Genomic DNA, 18,615 nt, shown 5'->3' with positions numbered 1-18,615 from the left:
GACGGACAGGTCAAGGGGGCGGGATGAGGTTAGTCGGTAGGAGATGGGGGTGCGGCTTGAGGTGGGAGGAGGGGATAGGTGGGAGGAAGAACAGGTTAGGGAGGCAGGGACGAGCTGGACTGGTTTTGGGATGCGGTAGGGGGAGGGGAGATTTTGAAACTTGTGAAATCCACATTGATACTATTGGGCTGCAGGGTTCCCAAGCGGAATATGAGTTGCTGTTCCTGCAACCTTCGGGTGGCATCGTTGTGGCACTGCAGGAGGCCCAGGATGGACATGTCGTCTGAGGAATGGGAGGGGGAGTTGAAATGGTTCGCGACTGGGAGGTGCAGTTGTTTCTTGCGAACCGAGCGTAGGTGTTCTGCAAAGCGGTCCCCGAGCCTCCGCTTGGTTTCCCCGATGTAGAGGAAGCCACACCGGGTACAGCGGATGCAGTATACCACACTGGCAGATGTGCAGGTGAACATCTGCTTGATGTGGAAAGTCTTCTTGGGGCCTGGGATGGGGGTGAGGGAGGAGGTGTGGGGGCAGGTGTAGCACTTCCTGCGGTTGCAGGGAAAAGTGCCGGGTGTAGTGGAGCTGGAGGGGATTCCTCCCACCTATCCCCTCCTCCCACCTCAAGCCGCACCTCCATCTCCTACCGACCAACCTCATCCCGCCCCCTTGACCTGTCCGTCCTCCCTGGACTGACCTATCCCCTCCCTAACTCCCCACCTACACTCACCTTTACTGACCCCATCCCCGCCTCTTCGACCTGTTTGTTTCCTCTCCACCTATCCTCTCCTCTATCCATCTTCTATCCGCCTCCCACTCTCTCCCTATTTATTTCAGAACCCCCTTCCCCTCCCCCTTTTCTGATGAAGGGTCTAGGCCCGAAACGTCAGCCTCTCTGCTCCTATGATGCTGCTTCGCCTGCTGTGTTCATCCAGCCCTGCACCTTGTTGTCTCCTACTACTGGTAATGGTCGTGGGTTTGGAAAGTGCTGTATGAGGATCTTTGGCAAATTTCTGCAGTACATCTTGTGGATGGTACACAGTGCTGCTACTGAGCGTCAGTGGTGAAAAGAGTGATGCGGTGCCAATCAAGCTGGATGTTTTGTCCTGAATGGTGTCAAGCTTCTTGAGTGTTGTTGGAGTTGCACCCATCTAAGCAAATGGGGAATATTCCATCAGATTCCTGCCTTGTAGATGGTGGACAGGCTTTGGTGAGTCAGGAGGTGGATTACTCACTGCAGGAGTCATAGCCTCTGACCTACTCTTGTAGCCACTGTGGGAGGCCCCACTGCTCGCTGGAGGGGGAGGAAGAAGTGTGGAAGGTCGGGGTTTCATTAGTGAGGGGAGTAGACAGGTGCTTTTGCAACTGTAGATGTGAATCTGGGGTGATATGTTGCTAGGTCAATGGTGTCACAGAACACCTGCAGGGCATTTTCAAATGAGACAGTGAACGCCCAGATATCATGGTCCACATTGAGAAGAAGGAAGAGAGGAAAGAAGTCCTGCAAGCTGGACCTTTAGGAGTTTGGTAGGAAATTGAAAAGCAGAGCTTACTAAAGTTAGTAATCTCCAAGTTTCTCCCAGTGCCACATGGTAGTGAGTATAGCAATAGATGGATTGAACAAAAGAATATGAAAAGAACAAAAGAAAGTATCTGGAGAGATGGTAATGAAGGCATATTTTAGATTCTGTAGTAGTTGGACAGGCTACATTTGGACAGGTGTGGGACCAAGACCCTGGCTGTGAGGGTGGTTGTTAATGCTGTTAGGAATGATTTAACCCAGACTGGCAGGGATCCTGACAGGTAGTTCAGAGTGGGAAGAAGTTAAGATGCTGGTGAGTCTGGAAGGCAGAGAAAAATTAAGCTAGATAACAAGGAGATGAATTTAGCAAGGGTAAACGGAGTATATTTTAATGCAAAAGGTCTGAGGAATAAGACAGATGAGGAATATGGGAGTATAACTTCATAGCTACGACTGAGGCTGAACAGCGGAAAGGATTGGCAACTCAACATTCCTGGTTGTAGGGTAATTTGGGCGGGATAGCGTAGAGGATAGAAGAGGACGGGGCTGGCAATATCGATCAAGGGAACAAGTAAAGGAATTAAATGATGCCTTGGAAGGATTACCAAATGAGGCCATAAGGAGAAAAGTAAAAAACATAAAAGGGGCATGTTGGATGCATACTTTAGCTCAATGATCAAGGAGAGACAGATCAGGGAAAAGGCAAGGATGAAACATGCAATTAAGTTTCAGAGATGTCTAAGAATAATAAGGTAGTAATAGTAGACGATTTTAATTACTCAAGTATTCACTAGTATAGTTTTAGTCCATCCAGGACATGTTTTTTAAGCCAGCACATAGAAAACCCAACAAGGGAGGCAGCAGTTCTGGACCTAGTATTTGCAAATGAGGCCAGGCAGGTGGAAGGCATATAGGACCACTTTGGAGATAGTGACCGTAACTCACATAGATTTAGAATATTATGGAAAACGAAAAGGATGGACCAGGATAGAGATTCTAAATTAGGCCAAGGCTAATTTTAATAAGATACGATACGATTTGGCTCAAACTGGACTGGGAACAGCTACTTGCAGATAAAACTATGTCAAAGCCATGGGATGTATTCAAGGAGGAAACAACAAGTGTCCAGGGAAAATATGATCCTGTAAAAACAAAAGATAGGACCAAGATGTGGATGTCAAAAGGTTAGGATCAAGAACAAAAGAAAAGCATGTGGCAGATACCAAGCACTCAGCACCACAGAATCCCTACAGGATTATAATAAATGCAGGCAGAATCTTAGAAAGGAAAGTAGGAAAGCCAAGGAAGTGTGTGAGAAAGCTTTGGCTGGCAGAATAAAGGAAAACACAAAGGGGTGTTTTAAATATGTGAAGAAAAGAGAATAACTAGGGTAAGAGTAGGGCCCTTTAGGCACTGTAGGGGTAATGTGTGTGTGAACCCAGAAGATATGGGCACATTCATCAATGAATACTTTGCAATCAGTCTTCACAATGAGAAAAGATGATGCAGCTGGAGACATCAGGGTGGAAGACTGTAAAATTTTTAAAGAAATTAACAAAGAGAGAAGAGGTAGTCATAGGTTGAGCAGCCTTAAAAGTGGATAATTCTGCAGTCTAGGTAAGACATATCCCAGTCTATTGAGGGAGGCCAAGGAGGAAATACCACAGGCTCTGGTAGTAATTTTTAAGTCAGCTCTGGCCACAGACGAGGTACCAGAGGACTGGATGACTGATAACAATAAAACACTTCTGAAAAGAAAGGCAGGAATATGCGAGGAAGTTCCAGGCCAGCCAGTGTACTCTTAGCTTTGGGGAAGTTATTAGAAAGAATTCTGAGGGGCAGAATATATCTGCACTTGGAGAGACAAGACTATCAGAGATAGTCAGCATCAATACAGAAGGGAGATAGAGGGCTTGGTAATGTGGCGCAATGAGAACAAACCCTCTCTCAACGTCAGCAAAACTAAAGAACTGATCATTGCTAACGTTAATCTTGCCTAGCACACACCCTGTGCAATGTAACCTGAATGCCTCTGTCTAAATTTTTTTGATCTGTACATCCATTGCTTACTATGATCTGCCTGTACCACTCGTAAATAAAGCTTTTCACTGTACCTCAGAACACGAGACAATAAATCAAACAATTTAATAAGCAAAGATCGTGTTTGACAAATTTTATTTAATTTCTTGAAGTTGTTCCTGGCAGCGTTGATTAAGGTAATGCATTTGATGTGGTCTACATGGATTGTAGGAAGTTTTTGACACATTCCCTCATTGCAAACTGGTCAAGAAAAGAACAGCTCATGGGATCCAAGGCAAATGGTACATTGCATCCAAAACTAGCCGAGAGGCAGAAAGCAGAGGATGATGACAGTGACATGTTTCTGGAAATCTGTTTCAAATGGGATTCCACAGGGGTCAGTGCTGGGGCCTTTCTGTTTTTGGAGTACATTGACAATTTTCAATTAAATGTAGGGGTACGATTAACAAGTTCAGTTGGGCAGAGCAGTGGTAAATGGAACTGGGAGTTGAATTTTTTTTATCCAGAGGATGGTAGGAATCTGGAATACATTGACTCAAAGGGTGGTTGAGTCAGAAACTCTTGTATTATTTAAGCAGTAATTAAGATATTCACTTATGTTGCTATTTATTCCAGAGCTATGGAAAATGGGATTAGTGCAGTCAGATCTTTGTTGACTGGCACAGACACAATTAGCTGCATGGCCTCCTTCTGTGCTGTAAATATCTAAAAATCTGTAAGTCTATTAAACACAAAGAATTCCAAAGGTACCCAACACTTTCAATTAAGGCATTTTGGAAAAGAGCAAATGAGTTCTCCCCAGTGTTCTGGTTAATATTAATCTCTCAACTATCACGATATGTTATGTCATTATCCCATGTCTGTTTGTGAGGAGCTTTCTGCGTATAAATTGGCTGCTGCATTTTCTATATTACAAAAGTTGCTTGAGACATCCTGGGTCTTTCTTTATTCTGGTGAAGACAATGTGCTTTTAATTTGAATTTTTCAATTTCACAAATTAAACTATTTGAAATCAAGTATGAATTTGTTTTACTTGGGCTGTTGCATAAAAGCGTCTTTAATCCAGGTGATGTAAAACTGGAGATTCTACTCCAAACTGAATCTGCTGTAAATTTGCATCCTTCTGCAATGACAAAATTTTAACTATGATTTAATGTTTTGCTTTGCCCTGGATGTACAGATCAACGTTCAAACAGAAGTTTATGCTGAGATTGGTGCCACAAGTAAAATACATTGGGATAACTGTACATAGAACATAGAACATTACAGCGCAGTACAGGCCCTTCCGCCCTCGATGTTGCGCCGACCTGTGAAACCAATCTGAAGCCCATCTAACCTAAACTATTCCATTATCATCCATATGTTTATCCAATGACCATTTAAATGCCCTTAAAGTTGGCGAGTCTGCTACTTTTGCAGGCAGGGCATTCCACGCCCTTACTACTCTCTGAGTAAAGAACCTACCTCTGACATCTGTCCTATATCTATCACCCCTCAATTTAAAGCTACGTCCTCTCGTGCTAGCCATCACCATCTGCGGAAAAAGGCTCCCACTGTCCACCCTATCTAATCCTCTGATCATCTTGTATGTCTCTATTAAGTCACCTCTTAACCTTCTTCTCTCTAACGAAAACATTCTCAAGTCCCTCAGCCTTTCCTCATAAGACCTTCCCTCCATACCAGGCAACATCCTGGTAAATCTCCTCTGCACCCTTTCCAATGCTTCCACATCCTTCCTACATTGCAGTGACCAGAACTGTACGCAATACTCCAAGTGCGGCCGCACCAGAGTTTTGTACAGCTGCAACATGACCTCATGGCTCTGAAACTCAATCCCTCTACCAATAAAACCTAACACACCGTACACCTTCTTAACAACCCTATCAACCTGGGTGGCAACTTTCAGTGATCTATGCACATGGACACCGAGATCTCTCTGCTCATCCACACTACCAAGAATCTTACCATTAGCCCAGTACTCTGTATTCCTGTTATTCCTTCCAAAGTGAATCACCTCACACTTTTCCACATTAAACTCCATTTGCCACCTCTCAGCCCAGCTCTGCAGCTTATCTATGTCCCTCTGTAACCTGCAACATCCTTCCGCACTATCCACAACTCCACCAACTTTGGTGTCATCTGCAAATTTACTAACCCATCCTTCTATGCCCTCATCCAGGTCATTTATAAAAATGACAAACAGCAGTGGCCCCAAAACAGATGCTTGAGGTACACCACTAGTAACTGAACTCCAGGATAAACATTTCCCATCAACCACCACCCTCTGTCTTCTTACAGCTAGCCAATTTCTGATCCAAATTGCTAAATCACCCTCAATCCCATGCCTCCGTATTTTCTGCAATAGCCTACCATGGGGAACCTTATCAAACGCTTTACTGAAATCCATATACACCACATCAACCGCTTTACCCTCATCCACCTGTTTGGTCACCTTCTCAAAGAACTCAATAAGGTTTGTGAGGCACGACCTACCCTTCACAAAACCGTGTTGACTATCCCTAATCAAATTATTCCTTTCTAGATGATTATAAATCCTATCTCTTATAATCCTTTCCAACACTTTACCCACAACCGAAGTAAGGCTCACTGGTCTATAGTTACCAGGGTTGTCTCTACTCCCCTTCTGGAACAAGGGGACAACATTTGCTAGTCTCCAGTCTTCTGGCACTATTCCTGAAGACAATGATGACATAAAGATCAAAGCCAAAGGCTCTGCAATCTCCTCTCTAGCTTCCCAGAGAATCCTAGGATAAATCCCATCCGGCCCAGGGGACTTATCTATTTTCACACCTTCCAGAATTGCTAACACCTCCTCCTTATGAACCTCAATCCCGTCTAGTCTAATAGCCTGTATCTCAGTATTCTCCTCGACAACATTGTCTTTTTCCTGTGTGAATACTGACGAAAAATATTCATTTAGCGCCTCTCCTATCTCTTCGGACTCCATGCACAACTTCCCACTACTGTCCTTGACCAGCCCTGATCTTACTCTAGTCATTCTTTTATTCCTGAAACAGTTGGTAAGTAGGAATAACTGTTCTCATGATTCTGGTGAAACTAGCAAGACCGGGGCTCAATTTATCTTTGACTGATAATGTAAAATGGGCAATATTGCAAAATGATCAGAAAAGACGCATAACCACAACTGAATCAATATGTCCTTTTATACATAACTGGCTGAAGTTACAATTATCCCACCTCATGTAATGGCATGTTCTTCCAACCCACAATATCTTGTGGATCATTTCTTTGGCCCATGCAGAGAAGACACGGATACCAATGATGGAGTAATTAAAATCAAAATTCAGGAGATCAGAATTAGAAGATGGGCAGACATTTCAGAAGATTGTGGACTGGAAGAGATTGCATCGGATGAGCTGGGAGAGTTCAAGATAATAGAGATTGGTGAAAACAAAAACAATCATTTTAGTTTTGTGTTGCTGTTTAACCAAGAGCCAATGTCAACCAGCAAGGACAGAGATAATGACTGAAGAGGACATGGTGCACTTACGACAGCTGAGCTTCCATGCTGTCAACTTTATGGGGTGTAGAATGTGACAGGCTGGCTAAGAAGGTGTTGAAATAGTCAAATCTAGAAACAACAATAAATGGATGAGGGTTTCTGTAGTGGACGAGCTGAGACAGCACAAGTGTCAGGCAAAGTCACGGAGGTAAATAAAAGGCAGTTTTAGTGATGACATAGATACGTGAATTGTAAGCTCATCTTGGGGTCAAAAGATTATGTATAGTCTAATTTAGCCTCAAAGACAATTGTCAAAAACAGGAAAGCAGTCAGTAGCCAGGGAGCAGAGTTTGTGGTAGGGACTAATGACAATTTCATTTTCCCAATGTTTAATTGCAGAGAATTTCTGCTCATTCAGTCCTGGCTGTAGGAGAAGTAGTCTGATAATTTAGAAACAGTGGAGGAGTTAAAAGTGCTGATGAAAAGGTCGAACTGGGTGTCAGCAGCTAAAACTATTCAAAAACTATTGTTGCATTTTGTACAATGGTACAACATCTCTATGTTTTACAGATGTTTATTAAATACTATTAATGTTGATCATTGACACAGTAATATGAATTCGGATCACGCATTTTATTCAAACACTGAGAATTAACATATGTTACCTGTGGCCAAATACATAACATGGAAGAGCATGTCCTTTCCTTGCACAACATCCACCACTATGTGGGAAAACCGACTGTTGTCTTCCATGAAGAAAGGCATAGGAAAAATGGGCTGCACTACTTCATGCATAAGAATAAACTTTTGAGCATCCTGGAGGCTCCTGTCTGTGAGATTCGCATAAGGACCGGAATCAATAGTACCGCACTAAAAAAGCAGACATTTAAAAATGTAAGTATCTGTTGGAAATCATAAATAAAAGAGTAATGAGAAATCATTGAGATACATTAAAAATAAGAAGTAATTCTCACAGAATCTTGCTGCAGAATCTGAAAAATAATGCGGCAAAATCATGGCAAGCTTCATTTCAGTAATGAGAGTCGTAAATACCTGAAAGTTAGGATTAGGATTGGTAAAAGGCAGCCATGCTGAATGGGAATTCTCCTGGAACTTGAATGGCCCAGCAAAAACCTGAGTAATGGCACTCAGGTTAAACATGCAGACAGCTGAAGCCGCTATGCTATTCCTGTAGGAAATATGCCCAAGTATAATTAAGTAATCTTGATAAATATCATTTTATTTTAGTCTATGCCAGTAAATATGGGTGCAACATCTGAAAGAGAAAGATGCATCATAAGAGAACACAATGCAACACAGAAAAAACAAACTGCTAGAGAAACTCAGAAGGTCTGGCGATATTTGTGGTGAGGAAACAGTTAACGTTTCAAGTCCAGTGACCTTTCTTCTGAGTGTTTCAGTTTGCCAGCATCCACAGTTCTTTGTTTTATTTTAAACAGTACCTTCAGTTGTCTGTTACAACATTAGAAATAAGAGCAGAGGATGTCATTTGGCCTCCAAGTCTGCTCCACCATTCAAAAGATCAGAGCTGCACTTTCCCACCGGCCATCCACTACTCTTGACTCCCTCATCAAGTATAAATCTCTGCAACACTGTATTGAATGTGTTCGCTGTCCCAGCCTCCACTGCTTACTCAGGAAGGCAATTCAATATACTCACAGCCTTCAGAGAAAATATTCCTCTTCGTCTCTCCTAAACTGGAAGCCCCTTGTTCCCTAGGTCTAGATACACCCCCTATTAGAGGAAACCTTCATTCAGTATCTACTGTCAAGGTCCCTCAGAATCATACATGTTTTAAAAGATCCCCTCTCATTCTTCTGAACTCCAGTGATTGCAGGTCCAAACTACTCAACATTTCCTCTAAAGACAAACCCCCTCATTGCAGGAATCAGTCTAATGAACCATCTCTGAACTGCATCCAATGCAAGTATGTCTCCCCTTAAATAAATTGATTGAAACTTCATGTAGCACTCTAGACTCAGTCTCAGCAATCCCCTGTAGAGCTCTAGCAAGACCTCGTCACTTTTATGTTCCAGTTACATTGCAATAAAGGGCAAGATCCAATTTGCATTCCTGATTACCTGCACACTGACTTTTAGTGATTCATTTATGAGAGCATCAAAATCCCTGTGTACTCCAGAATTCTGCAATCTCTCACTCTAGTTAGATACTCTTCTGCCTTTCAATTCTCCCGGCCAAAACAAACAATCTCACATTCTTACATTTTCCCACATTATACTCCATCTGCTAGACGCCTGCTTTAAACTTAAAACTACCTTTATTCTTTTGCAGTCTTTTTGTATCCTCCTCATAAATTCTTCCCTAGCTTTGTCTTAATTCCTTAGTCACTAAGGAATGAGGAGTTATTGAAGCCCCAGCTTTCCATTAGTTACAGTTTACCATACTGAATAATGAAGCATTCATCCAGTTTCCTGCTGGTTAGCCAGTCCTCCATCTATGCTAATCTATCACCCCAGCACTATAAGCTTTTGCCTGGTGAAATATTTTATGTGGCACCTTGTCAAAATGCCATTTGGAAATTCAAATTGAATACTCTTCATTAACGATTTGTTCCATCCAGAAAAATCTCTAAAAAGCTTGTCAAACCCAATTTCCCCATCACAAAGTTGTGTTAACAGTGACTGACTGTATTATGTTTTTCTAATTGCCCTGCTTTTATGAACAAAAACAAAGTTGCCGGAAAAGCTCAGTCAATCTGGCAGCATCTGTGAAGGAAAAAACTGAGAGTTAACGTTTCGGGTTTGGTGACCCTTCCTCTTCCCCTTCTCCTGCTTTTATCCCTTTCATAATGAATTACAATAGCTTCACAATTACAAATATTGGGCTACCTATCCTCATACAAATATGGTAAAGTTATCATAGTTACTTACACATTAGTGGTGAAGATTCCATACAGCATGTCTTGCTCAGGTAAAAAGAAAGTGCTTAGCAGCTCATTGTAATAAAAAGGAATTTCACCCGGACGAGAACAATTTAGTCGAGCTTTCATGAAGGTTGTCCAGGTATCCTCCAGGAGAAATCTCCCTCCAATATCATTTTTACACACTCTGGCCACTCTGGAGAAAATATTTTTTCCACAGTCATGTTCCACTGCATTCTCCCGAAAAAAGAAATAGGTGAAGTTTCCAATGTCATAGGATGACACAAAATTTGGCTCTGAAAAATTGTAAAAAGCAACAAAAATCACAGTAATGAAACCTCTTGGACATAGAATCCCTACAGTGTGGAAGCAGGTCATTCAGCCCATTCAGCCCACACCAACCTGAAAAGCATCCCACCCAGACTCAGCCCTATCCCTATAACCTTGCATTTTCCATGGCTAATTCATCTAACCTACACATCCCTGGACACTTTGGGCAATTTCCCATGGCCAATCCACCTACACACCTTTGGACTGTGGGAGGAAACAGGATCTCCCAGAGGAAACCCACACAGACCCAGGGAGAGCATACAAACTCCACACAGAGAGTCACCTGAGGGTGGAATTGAACCCAGGTCCCTGGCACAGGGAGGCAGCAGTGCAAATCACTGAGCCACCAAGCCGTCCCAATGCACTTTTCTGCAGCTCTTGGAATAGAATGATTTCTCCATTCAAGGAACAACATGAGGAGGCTGAGGCCTGCTGGTATTAATTAAGAGACCCAAATAATCTTCTGGGGACCTGTATTCAAATTCCTGCCATGGCAGATGTGAAACACATGCAGATGGTAGAGATAGGCTGCAATTAGCCTTTGACATCTTTCTGGGGTTCTGCAAAACTGAAGAATTCTGCCAACTGAAGAATTTTGTGGCCACTGATGAGCACAATGGCTAACCTCACAACCAAAACATATAATTTAAAATATTGTGCCCAGAGTATCAGTTCGTTTTTTTTCCTTATTGATGGATGGGATGTGGATGTCGCTGGCTGGCCAGCAGTTATTGCTCGTCCCTAGTTGCTCTTGAGAAGGTTGTGGTGAGCTGCCTTCTTGAACTGTTGCAGTCCATAGGTAACAAGAGCAGCTAGCTGGACCTCACAGAATATGAGTTCTCTAATTGAGGCTGTGAATCTAGTCCAATCAGGGAGCCCTGGCTGATATAAAAAAGTTGAGTGTCGCTGGTGCCTGACTCCGTATGAGGCAATACTTTAGTGAGGGACTGTTCACATGTAACTAAAGGGTAACTTGGTGACGGGATACTGACTTCTATAGAGTTATTTGAGACATTGAAGAAACGGCAACATATTTCCATGTCAGATGGGGAACTTGCAAGTGGTTGTGTTCCCATGTATCTGCTATCCTTGTCCTTTTAGCTGCAAGTGATCATGGCCCTGAAAGGTGCTGTCTAAGGATCTTTGGAAAATTTCTGAAGTGCATCTTGTAAATCAAACATATTGCTGGTACTGAGTGTTGGTGGTGGAGGGCGTGGATGCTTGTGGATACATTGCCTGTCAAGCAGCCTGCTTTATCTTGAATGGTGTAAAATTTTTTTAAGTGTTGCAGCGAACAGAAAAGGAACTGGTGCAACCCACTTCTCCTGATGCAGTAATTTCATGAGCTGTAATCATTGCACAATTGAAACTTCTGGTCTAAGGACCTTTAGCAACAATTAATACCGCCATTTTAATCAGTAAGGACTTGCAATTTATATTGACAGGATGCATATAGACTTTTTCTCGAAGATGGAACTTCCAGTCTGAGTATTTTTAAACCTAATTTCATATTTATTTTTCATATTGAAGTAAACCCTGTGCAAGCTGGAATGGGCACATGTTGGTTCCCAACCCATTGCTTGGAAAATTGGGCACCATGCTGTTCAATTGCACTCGTTCACTGGTGGGACAGCCTCAGAAAAATGGTCCCTGTCTAGACTTGTTTATCGTTTTCCAACCACTGTTGATCCATTCTCATTCAAAGGCCTTAAGGATCATTAGGTTCATAATCTCTTTGTGATACACTGCTACAACAAAAGTCTATGCCTGTCGATGCTCACCATTCAGCCATTTTGAGTTGTATTGAGCAGTGCGCAGAGGAGGAAGCCCTCCCAGGCTCCGATAGATGGCAGGGTCTCTCCCTGGGAAATCCATGGCTGTGGCAGCATACAGTTCTCCAGTGGATGTAATGAGAGCAGTGGAATTGTGTTGAGGATTGTATGGACAGCGAGCCATGCCACTGATGCGATCATGGATTTCTGTCAAGTCAGTTAGCTGCAAAAAGTAAACAACCCAATAAAAATGTAAGAATTGACCACTTCCAAGACAATGATAACATTTCAACATTCTTTATCATAGCAGATGCTCTCTGCAATGGACATGTTCCAAAATAACAATGGGCACTCCTTAATAACATTTCAGGCAGAAGCTTCCTATATACTTAACTTCTAGCCTTCATACAGTTGCTTGTCTACAAAGTAGATGTTACAATAGGGGATCCCAATAAAGCACAAGAAAATACATTTCAAAATACAGCAGCTCACCAAAAGTCCCTGACCACTGGTGGCAGCCCCAGGAAGCAGCAGAAGCGGGGATGGAAAATAAGTGAATCTTTTGAGCATCTATGCTTTGTTCCTGCAAGGAAGAAGTGATCAGCAGTAGCTGTGCGATGAATTAGCTGGTCAGAGTGATGAGACAAGAATAAGTCCCATCACTCAAATATGCCCTCATTTACTGCCACATTTATACCTGCTTTTGGGCAGGACTGCAAAGACAACTTGTATGTACTGTGCTGGTTTATTTGCCAAAGTAAATGCAATCCTCAATTACAATATGGTCTTTATGTTTAAAACAGCATTGATGAATTAAATCTAAAATAATAGTTTCTGTTATGTATCTCCATCTTTTTATTAAGGATGGGGCTAATTACGCTGATGGACACCAAAGAAAAGAACACTCGCCCATGTTTTTCCATTTGTAGACTATATCAGAACGTTCATCTCCAATTCCGATCCAAATTCAGAAAGATACATAATTAATCCATGCTGGAATCTCAATTTCCAAGCCAACCATGCTAATGGGTAATCAGTCTGATTATTCAAGACAATCTTGTGTTATGAAACCATCCAAGCAATTTTCATGTTGGTCTTCATGGCTGACACAGAGACCAGATCTTTATTGTTCTATAAATGGATCTGACCACAGCTTCCAGAAATGAAAAGTATGTTAACCAATCTCTCAATCACAATTTGACTTTCAACACAGAGAACATTGTGATAAAAGATGGCCAAGAAGTAAATATCCGTCTTCAAGTAAAGAACTCTTTGAAACTGCACTGCAGGACTAATAACTGCCCAACTAACATGAAATTAGTTCTTATTCTTTATAATTTTCTTGATTAGCTTTCTGATTGAAAAACTATCCTAAAATGTCAATTTTGCTCATTAAAGCAAACACAGTCCCAGATCCACATCAATTTCATCAAGCATCCTGCACTCCTTCATGGAATATTGAATTACATTACCTGGCCTCTTACAACAACTCCATTGCTAATTCCTCTAGTTTCAGAGACAATAGCAACTGAAATAACTCCACAGAGGCCAGTATCCTGTCACCAAGTCACCCTTTATCTATGCGTGCATATGCTTGACACTGGTCCAGCTTCTTCAGAGCCAGCTCTCAGAGTGAACAGAACCTCTGACATTGCTGTTTATATCTGTCAGCCAGGACTCCCTGATTGGACCAGATTAACAGCCCCAATCAGGGAACTCATATTCTATGAGGTCTACCTGGCTGACCTCATTACAATCACTACAGCCACATTACATCATATAGCATTGCTAAAAAGACACACACAGTCTTTTTGTTTTGCACTCATCAGGACTAGACTCAAGAAGAAATTTTGAAAAGGAACACCAATTTGTACAGCTTGAGAAGTTGCTGTTTGATGGAACCTTGGGTAGCATGTAGAAGAAGTTGGATCTATTAACTGACAATCTTAGCTAGCTGATTACCTCAGACAAGGCAGGTAGCCACTGAATGGTCAAGGTGTTGCTATGGGGAATATAGCAGGGATTTGCAGTCTCAATGATTCTTTCTCAATGCAAAAGGTGCAATATACTTACAAGCTCCTTTTGTTACACAGAAAATGGTCCTGTGTATTCTGTGCTACGGATAACACCAGAAGAAAGAAAATTAGGCAGACAAAGGAATGGTTGATATTAAGCCAGGGAAGAAGCAAAGCTGAAAGCAGGGACAATGAGTAGGTGAAAATGAGTTGCCTGTGTTCAAAGCAGCCCAAGTCATGACAGGGCCTAAGGTGTGAGAGTGTGGTTAAAGGACACAGGAGGTGGTGTCCAGGTTTTAAATTATTGAATTTGATATTGCGTCCTGAAGGCTGCAGGGTCCCTTGGCAAAAGATGAAATGCTATGATAACTTCAGCCATTGCAAGAACCGAACCCACGCTGTTGGTGTCACTCTGCTTTGCAAACCAGGCAGCTAGCCAACTGAACTCACCAAACCACTTTATAACTATATGTAATACACCTAATAATAGAATCACTGATGTCTATACCCATCCCATAAATCACTTCAACTGCTCTGTCATGGTTGATAACATTATCAGATGCTTAACTGATTAAATTACCGTCATCTGTTAATATATCTGTGCATCTTTTTAACCTGTTAAAAATGGGTATACAATTAAAATAGAGTTAAACTCTTTTGAACTGTATTTTAAGAAAATTACAAGAAGATATAAATTAATCACATCCAGGAAAGATTTGTGATATATTGGATGAACTCGAATCTAAATGCTGCTGTATATTTGAACATCATCAATCACTGTCACAATCTCAGTTAATGATAAATAATGTAATTAAAAAGGCAGAGAGCAAATTGATTGTAATTACCGTCCGATTGGTACATATTGGAGTAAATGCATTTGTGCCACAGGTGAAGATCCTGTTGCTATTTATGAGGAGGACACGAATATAATTCTGACATTCCTCCTGAAATGAAGTTTTAACACATAGAAATCACAAAAATATAAGGCTCAGCTTGCATTGCATTCTTTCGACTGTTGTGTAATAACAGATCGCAAATGAAAATTACTATTGTGCAACTGAATCAACTGAAAGAATCACATGTCAGTTGTTGGCATTGTCTGATCCTTTAAACTCTAGTAAAAATAGGCCTAATCGACACAACCTCAACTCATATGACAATCCTCCATCCCAGAATTTTCTTCTTTCATATGCTTTTCCTGGAATAAGGGTGGCCCGTACACCCCAGTCAGCTGGCAAAGGCTTATCTTCCCTTACGGTGGGGCTAAAATTTTCTAGTCAAAAGATTTTGAATTTAGGCAGTAGTGAATTTAAAGAAGTGGCTTTTAAAAACTTGGCATACTATGTGCAGAAGCATAATCTTTGATTTTGAAACTGTCACAGCCTTTCAGTTCATCCTTTGCTATAATCTAAAATAGCACCATCCAGTGCACATCACAAACTGAGTTTCTTTTGAAGGAGTGACATATTGTTATCCAAAATAAAGAAGAAACTAAGTCTTGGTTTGAGGGAAAAGCAAGAAGAATAACACGTACATTACTTTCTAAAAACAGCTAATTACAAAGGCTTTAGATATTTAAACAACAAGTGTTGAATGCCAATGATAATTATTTCAGTAGAGACCTGAAACCACTGTACCCAGATTCAAAACTCGTCCTCACATTAACATATTAAAAAACCATGCAGCATGTGTACCCAGTAACAGATGCTATATATTTCTTCTAAATTCTAAAATTCCAGAAATGTTACAACCATAAATGTTTGGTATTCATGGTATTAAAATGCAACGTGGCTTCTTTCTAAATGTGCCTTTGGTTCTGACCAGAAATACTTACATGGCTGCTGGCAAGATACCAAACTGTGAAGGCGCAGCCTGAGCTCCCACTCACCTCACAGTACAAAATCTTGCCTTATTCCCTACAGCATAATCACCACCTACCTCCGTTTTTCCTTTACTGAAACAACTCTTTTTTGTTGTTTCATCTGAGAGCCATTCCACTCCCTAAAGAGAGGAGGAAAAATACCACAAGGTTACAATTAAGGCAACATCCAGCTCATTAACACATTTCTCAGAGCCTACGCTGACTGTATCCTGACCAATGATTGTTTTAATTATGAAATACCTCACTGTCTTTATGAATAGTAATTCCACAAATTTAAGGTAGCCACATATACACATTGAAAAACATTTCAAATTAATTGATGCAATAGTGTGGTATGGCAGGTTTCATTTATTAATATCAATAAGCATGTATTACTAACAGATGTTCTTTAATTCCTACACAGATGGTGTAGCTGAGTATCGCAAGGGAAGTCAAACACAAGTGTTGAAACATACTCATTGCGAATGCATATAAAATAAGGTTCTATAAAATTCCATAACTTTTCCATTATGAAACACTAACAGTCTCCGCTTACATGTTCTCAAAGATGATGAAAATGTTCTTACTCTTTTAGTTTTAGGCTTTTTGGACAGTTCAACATCCTCACAAAATACTGATACTGAAAATTTGACATCCTGAAGAGTGCTATCTATTGAAGAAAAAGCTTCAATTTGACACAAGTGGTAAGATTCATACAGCTATAACATTACACCATTGTTAAAATTCCAAAATTTATCAGGGATGAAACTGCTGACAGTTTTCACTGAAATATCTCTGGCAGGACCTGGGCTGAACACCTCAAGAAGTAGTCCAGAGCCAGTAGCTTCAGGCCTCTGCCACTTCTGTGAGTTCCCACTTATTCTATAAGGGTGACACCTCTGCCAACTTGTTATTAGGCAAATGAAGCCACAGCCTGGATGCAGCTCCTTTAAATCAGTCAGTCCCTTGCATTATCAAGGGAGGCAGGTATATCAATTGAGACGAGGTCAACTGCCTCAACAGTCGTTCACTTATCTTTTTGGTTGAAGGACCTCTTTTCAAATGGATTAGTAACAATGGGCTACCTATCTAAATTATAATACACTACAACGATCATAACACAACGGTGTTACACATACAATGTATTTTAATAGTGTTTTTAAGAAAACAGGTATTTATTTAAATGTATCAATTTAAGGACTAATTCAAAGACGTAGATGATACAGACCAAACAAACCAGATATTAAGGATAATGTGTAATTTCAGTAACATTCCAGTACACGGTAATTAAACGTTTTCAATGAATACCCAATCACAACCAACACAAATCAGTGTTAGCAGTCTCATCCCTTGTAGCTATTTAATAGGCTCAAAGCAAGTTACTATATAATGTTTTTAAAAATTTTGCATAAATATCTAAATGTTCCCTTCCATCCAATTTAATTGCAGAGTTGCTGACATGAAGGTGACGCTATCATGAATACTTTATTGTCCTGTGCAAACCAATCCAAATTCTTAGTGTTATTTAGTACTTTGAGGAAATAGCTTTATTGTAACATGGCAAAAGATTTGAAGTAGCCCACAATGACAGCTTTTCCATGATTACAATAATCAAGCAAGGGACAAATATAAACAGAAATGCTCAGGCAGCATTATAATGGCACTTGCTCACTGCTGGGGTTCACATTCAGTATCACATCAGCAGCTGCCTCCACCACCACTCCCCTGGAACCAGAGGTCAAAGTGAGATCCACCGCTGAAAGCTGAGGTGCTCATTACCACGAGGAAGTCAGAGTATTTGCAAGCTTTGGGGTGGACTTCTTGTTATTACTTGTGTGGATCCATTAATTTCTATTCATTTATACAAAGGTTGTCTTCTTTTCCATCTCCTTTCCTCCACTTTCTGTTTTTTCACTCTCCTCCACCAGGGTGATTATTTAGTGAACCCCTGGAAAGACTCTACAGACCCACTGCTCTAAAAACTGGGGGGGGGGGGTAGCCTGGCTGAGGAAGCAGTCTAGGTTCTGGGAAAAAAAGTATTTTTCAAAAATTATTTAAAATATTGGTTCTTGTGGGGTTCACAGAGAGAATGAACAAAAGTTGGGGTTGACCTGGGTAACATGCCTTCTATCAGAGGAATGCCTACCTTGTGCCCCCATCTGACCCAAGGCAACCATCCTCTTGCTGACCCCATGCCATCTGATGGCATCTACACTGGAGGACATCAATGGACAGAATCCCAATGCAGATTCTCAACTCACCAATTTCTACGGAGTCAGGATTTTGAGGCATTTAGTACTGTAATAATTAAAGATCAGTAATCGCAATGTTAAAAAAAAACCTTAGTGTTTCAATGAAGAGAACTAATTCAGCCACGTTGCTGATGCATTGCTGAGTGGCTGCAAACTTTAGCAAGAGCCCAGGGTCATTGAGCTAGTGGGAAGCTGACACTATATAAAGCTAGCTAGCGTTCATGACCTTATAACCAGATTGAATCACTGGAAAACAGTCCCAGATGGCAGCACGCTACCAGCCTACCACTATGCTGCACATAATGTAATGACCTAATTCATGTCACTAAGGTCCGTGAATGCATGCTCACATGCCTTATGTGACCAAGTGCACCATTAGCCTCATGCACTGCTCTATTCAGCACATCCCTTTTACAGGGCTACAAATTATAACTCAAATCTCT

General features: G+C 41.2%; 1 protein-coding gene across 1 annotated transcript in view; it reads right to left on the bottom strand.

The window, feature by feature from the left end:
* sema5a (sema domain, seven thrombospondin repeats (type 1 and type 1-like), transmembrane domain (TM) and short cytoplasmic domain, (semaphorin) 5A) overlaps positions 1 to 18,212 on the bottom strand; it is a 95,483-nt gene extending 77,271 nt beyond the window's left edge. The window contains exons 1-8 of the mRNA XM_048608254.1: positions 18,182 to 18,212; positions 16,508 to 16,590; positions 15,998 to 16,060; positions 14,905 to 15,003; positions 12,054 to 12,267; positions 9,953 to 10,238; positions 8,094 to 8,229; positions 7,706 to 7,910 (exon numbers count right to left, since the gene is read on the bottom strand). Of these exons, the coding sequence (XP_048464211.1) occupies positions 7,706 to 7,910; positions 8,094 to 8,229; positions 9,953 to 10,238; positions 12,054 to 12,267; positions 14,905 to 15,003; positions 15,998 to 16,060; positions 16,508 to 16,590; positions 18,182 to 18,212 (1,117 nt within the window). The remainder of the gene's footprint in view (positions 1 to 7,705; positions 7,911 to 8,093; positions 8,230 to 9,952; positions 10,239 to 12,053; positions 12,268 to 14,904; positions 15,004 to 15,997; positions 16,061 to 16,507; positions 16,591 to 18,181) is intronic.
* Positions 18,213 to 18,615: the final 403 nt, after the last annotated feature.

This window comes from Rhincodon typus, chromosome 2 (genome assembly GCF_021869965.1).
Source record: "Rhincodon typus isolate 14 chromosome 2, sRhiTyp1.1, whole genome shotgun sequence".
NCBI lineage: Eukaryota > Metazoa > Chordata > Chondrichthyes > Orectolobiformes > Rhincodontidae > Rhincodon > Rhincodon typus.
This window is presented reverse-complemented; position numbering and strand designations above follow the sequence as displayed.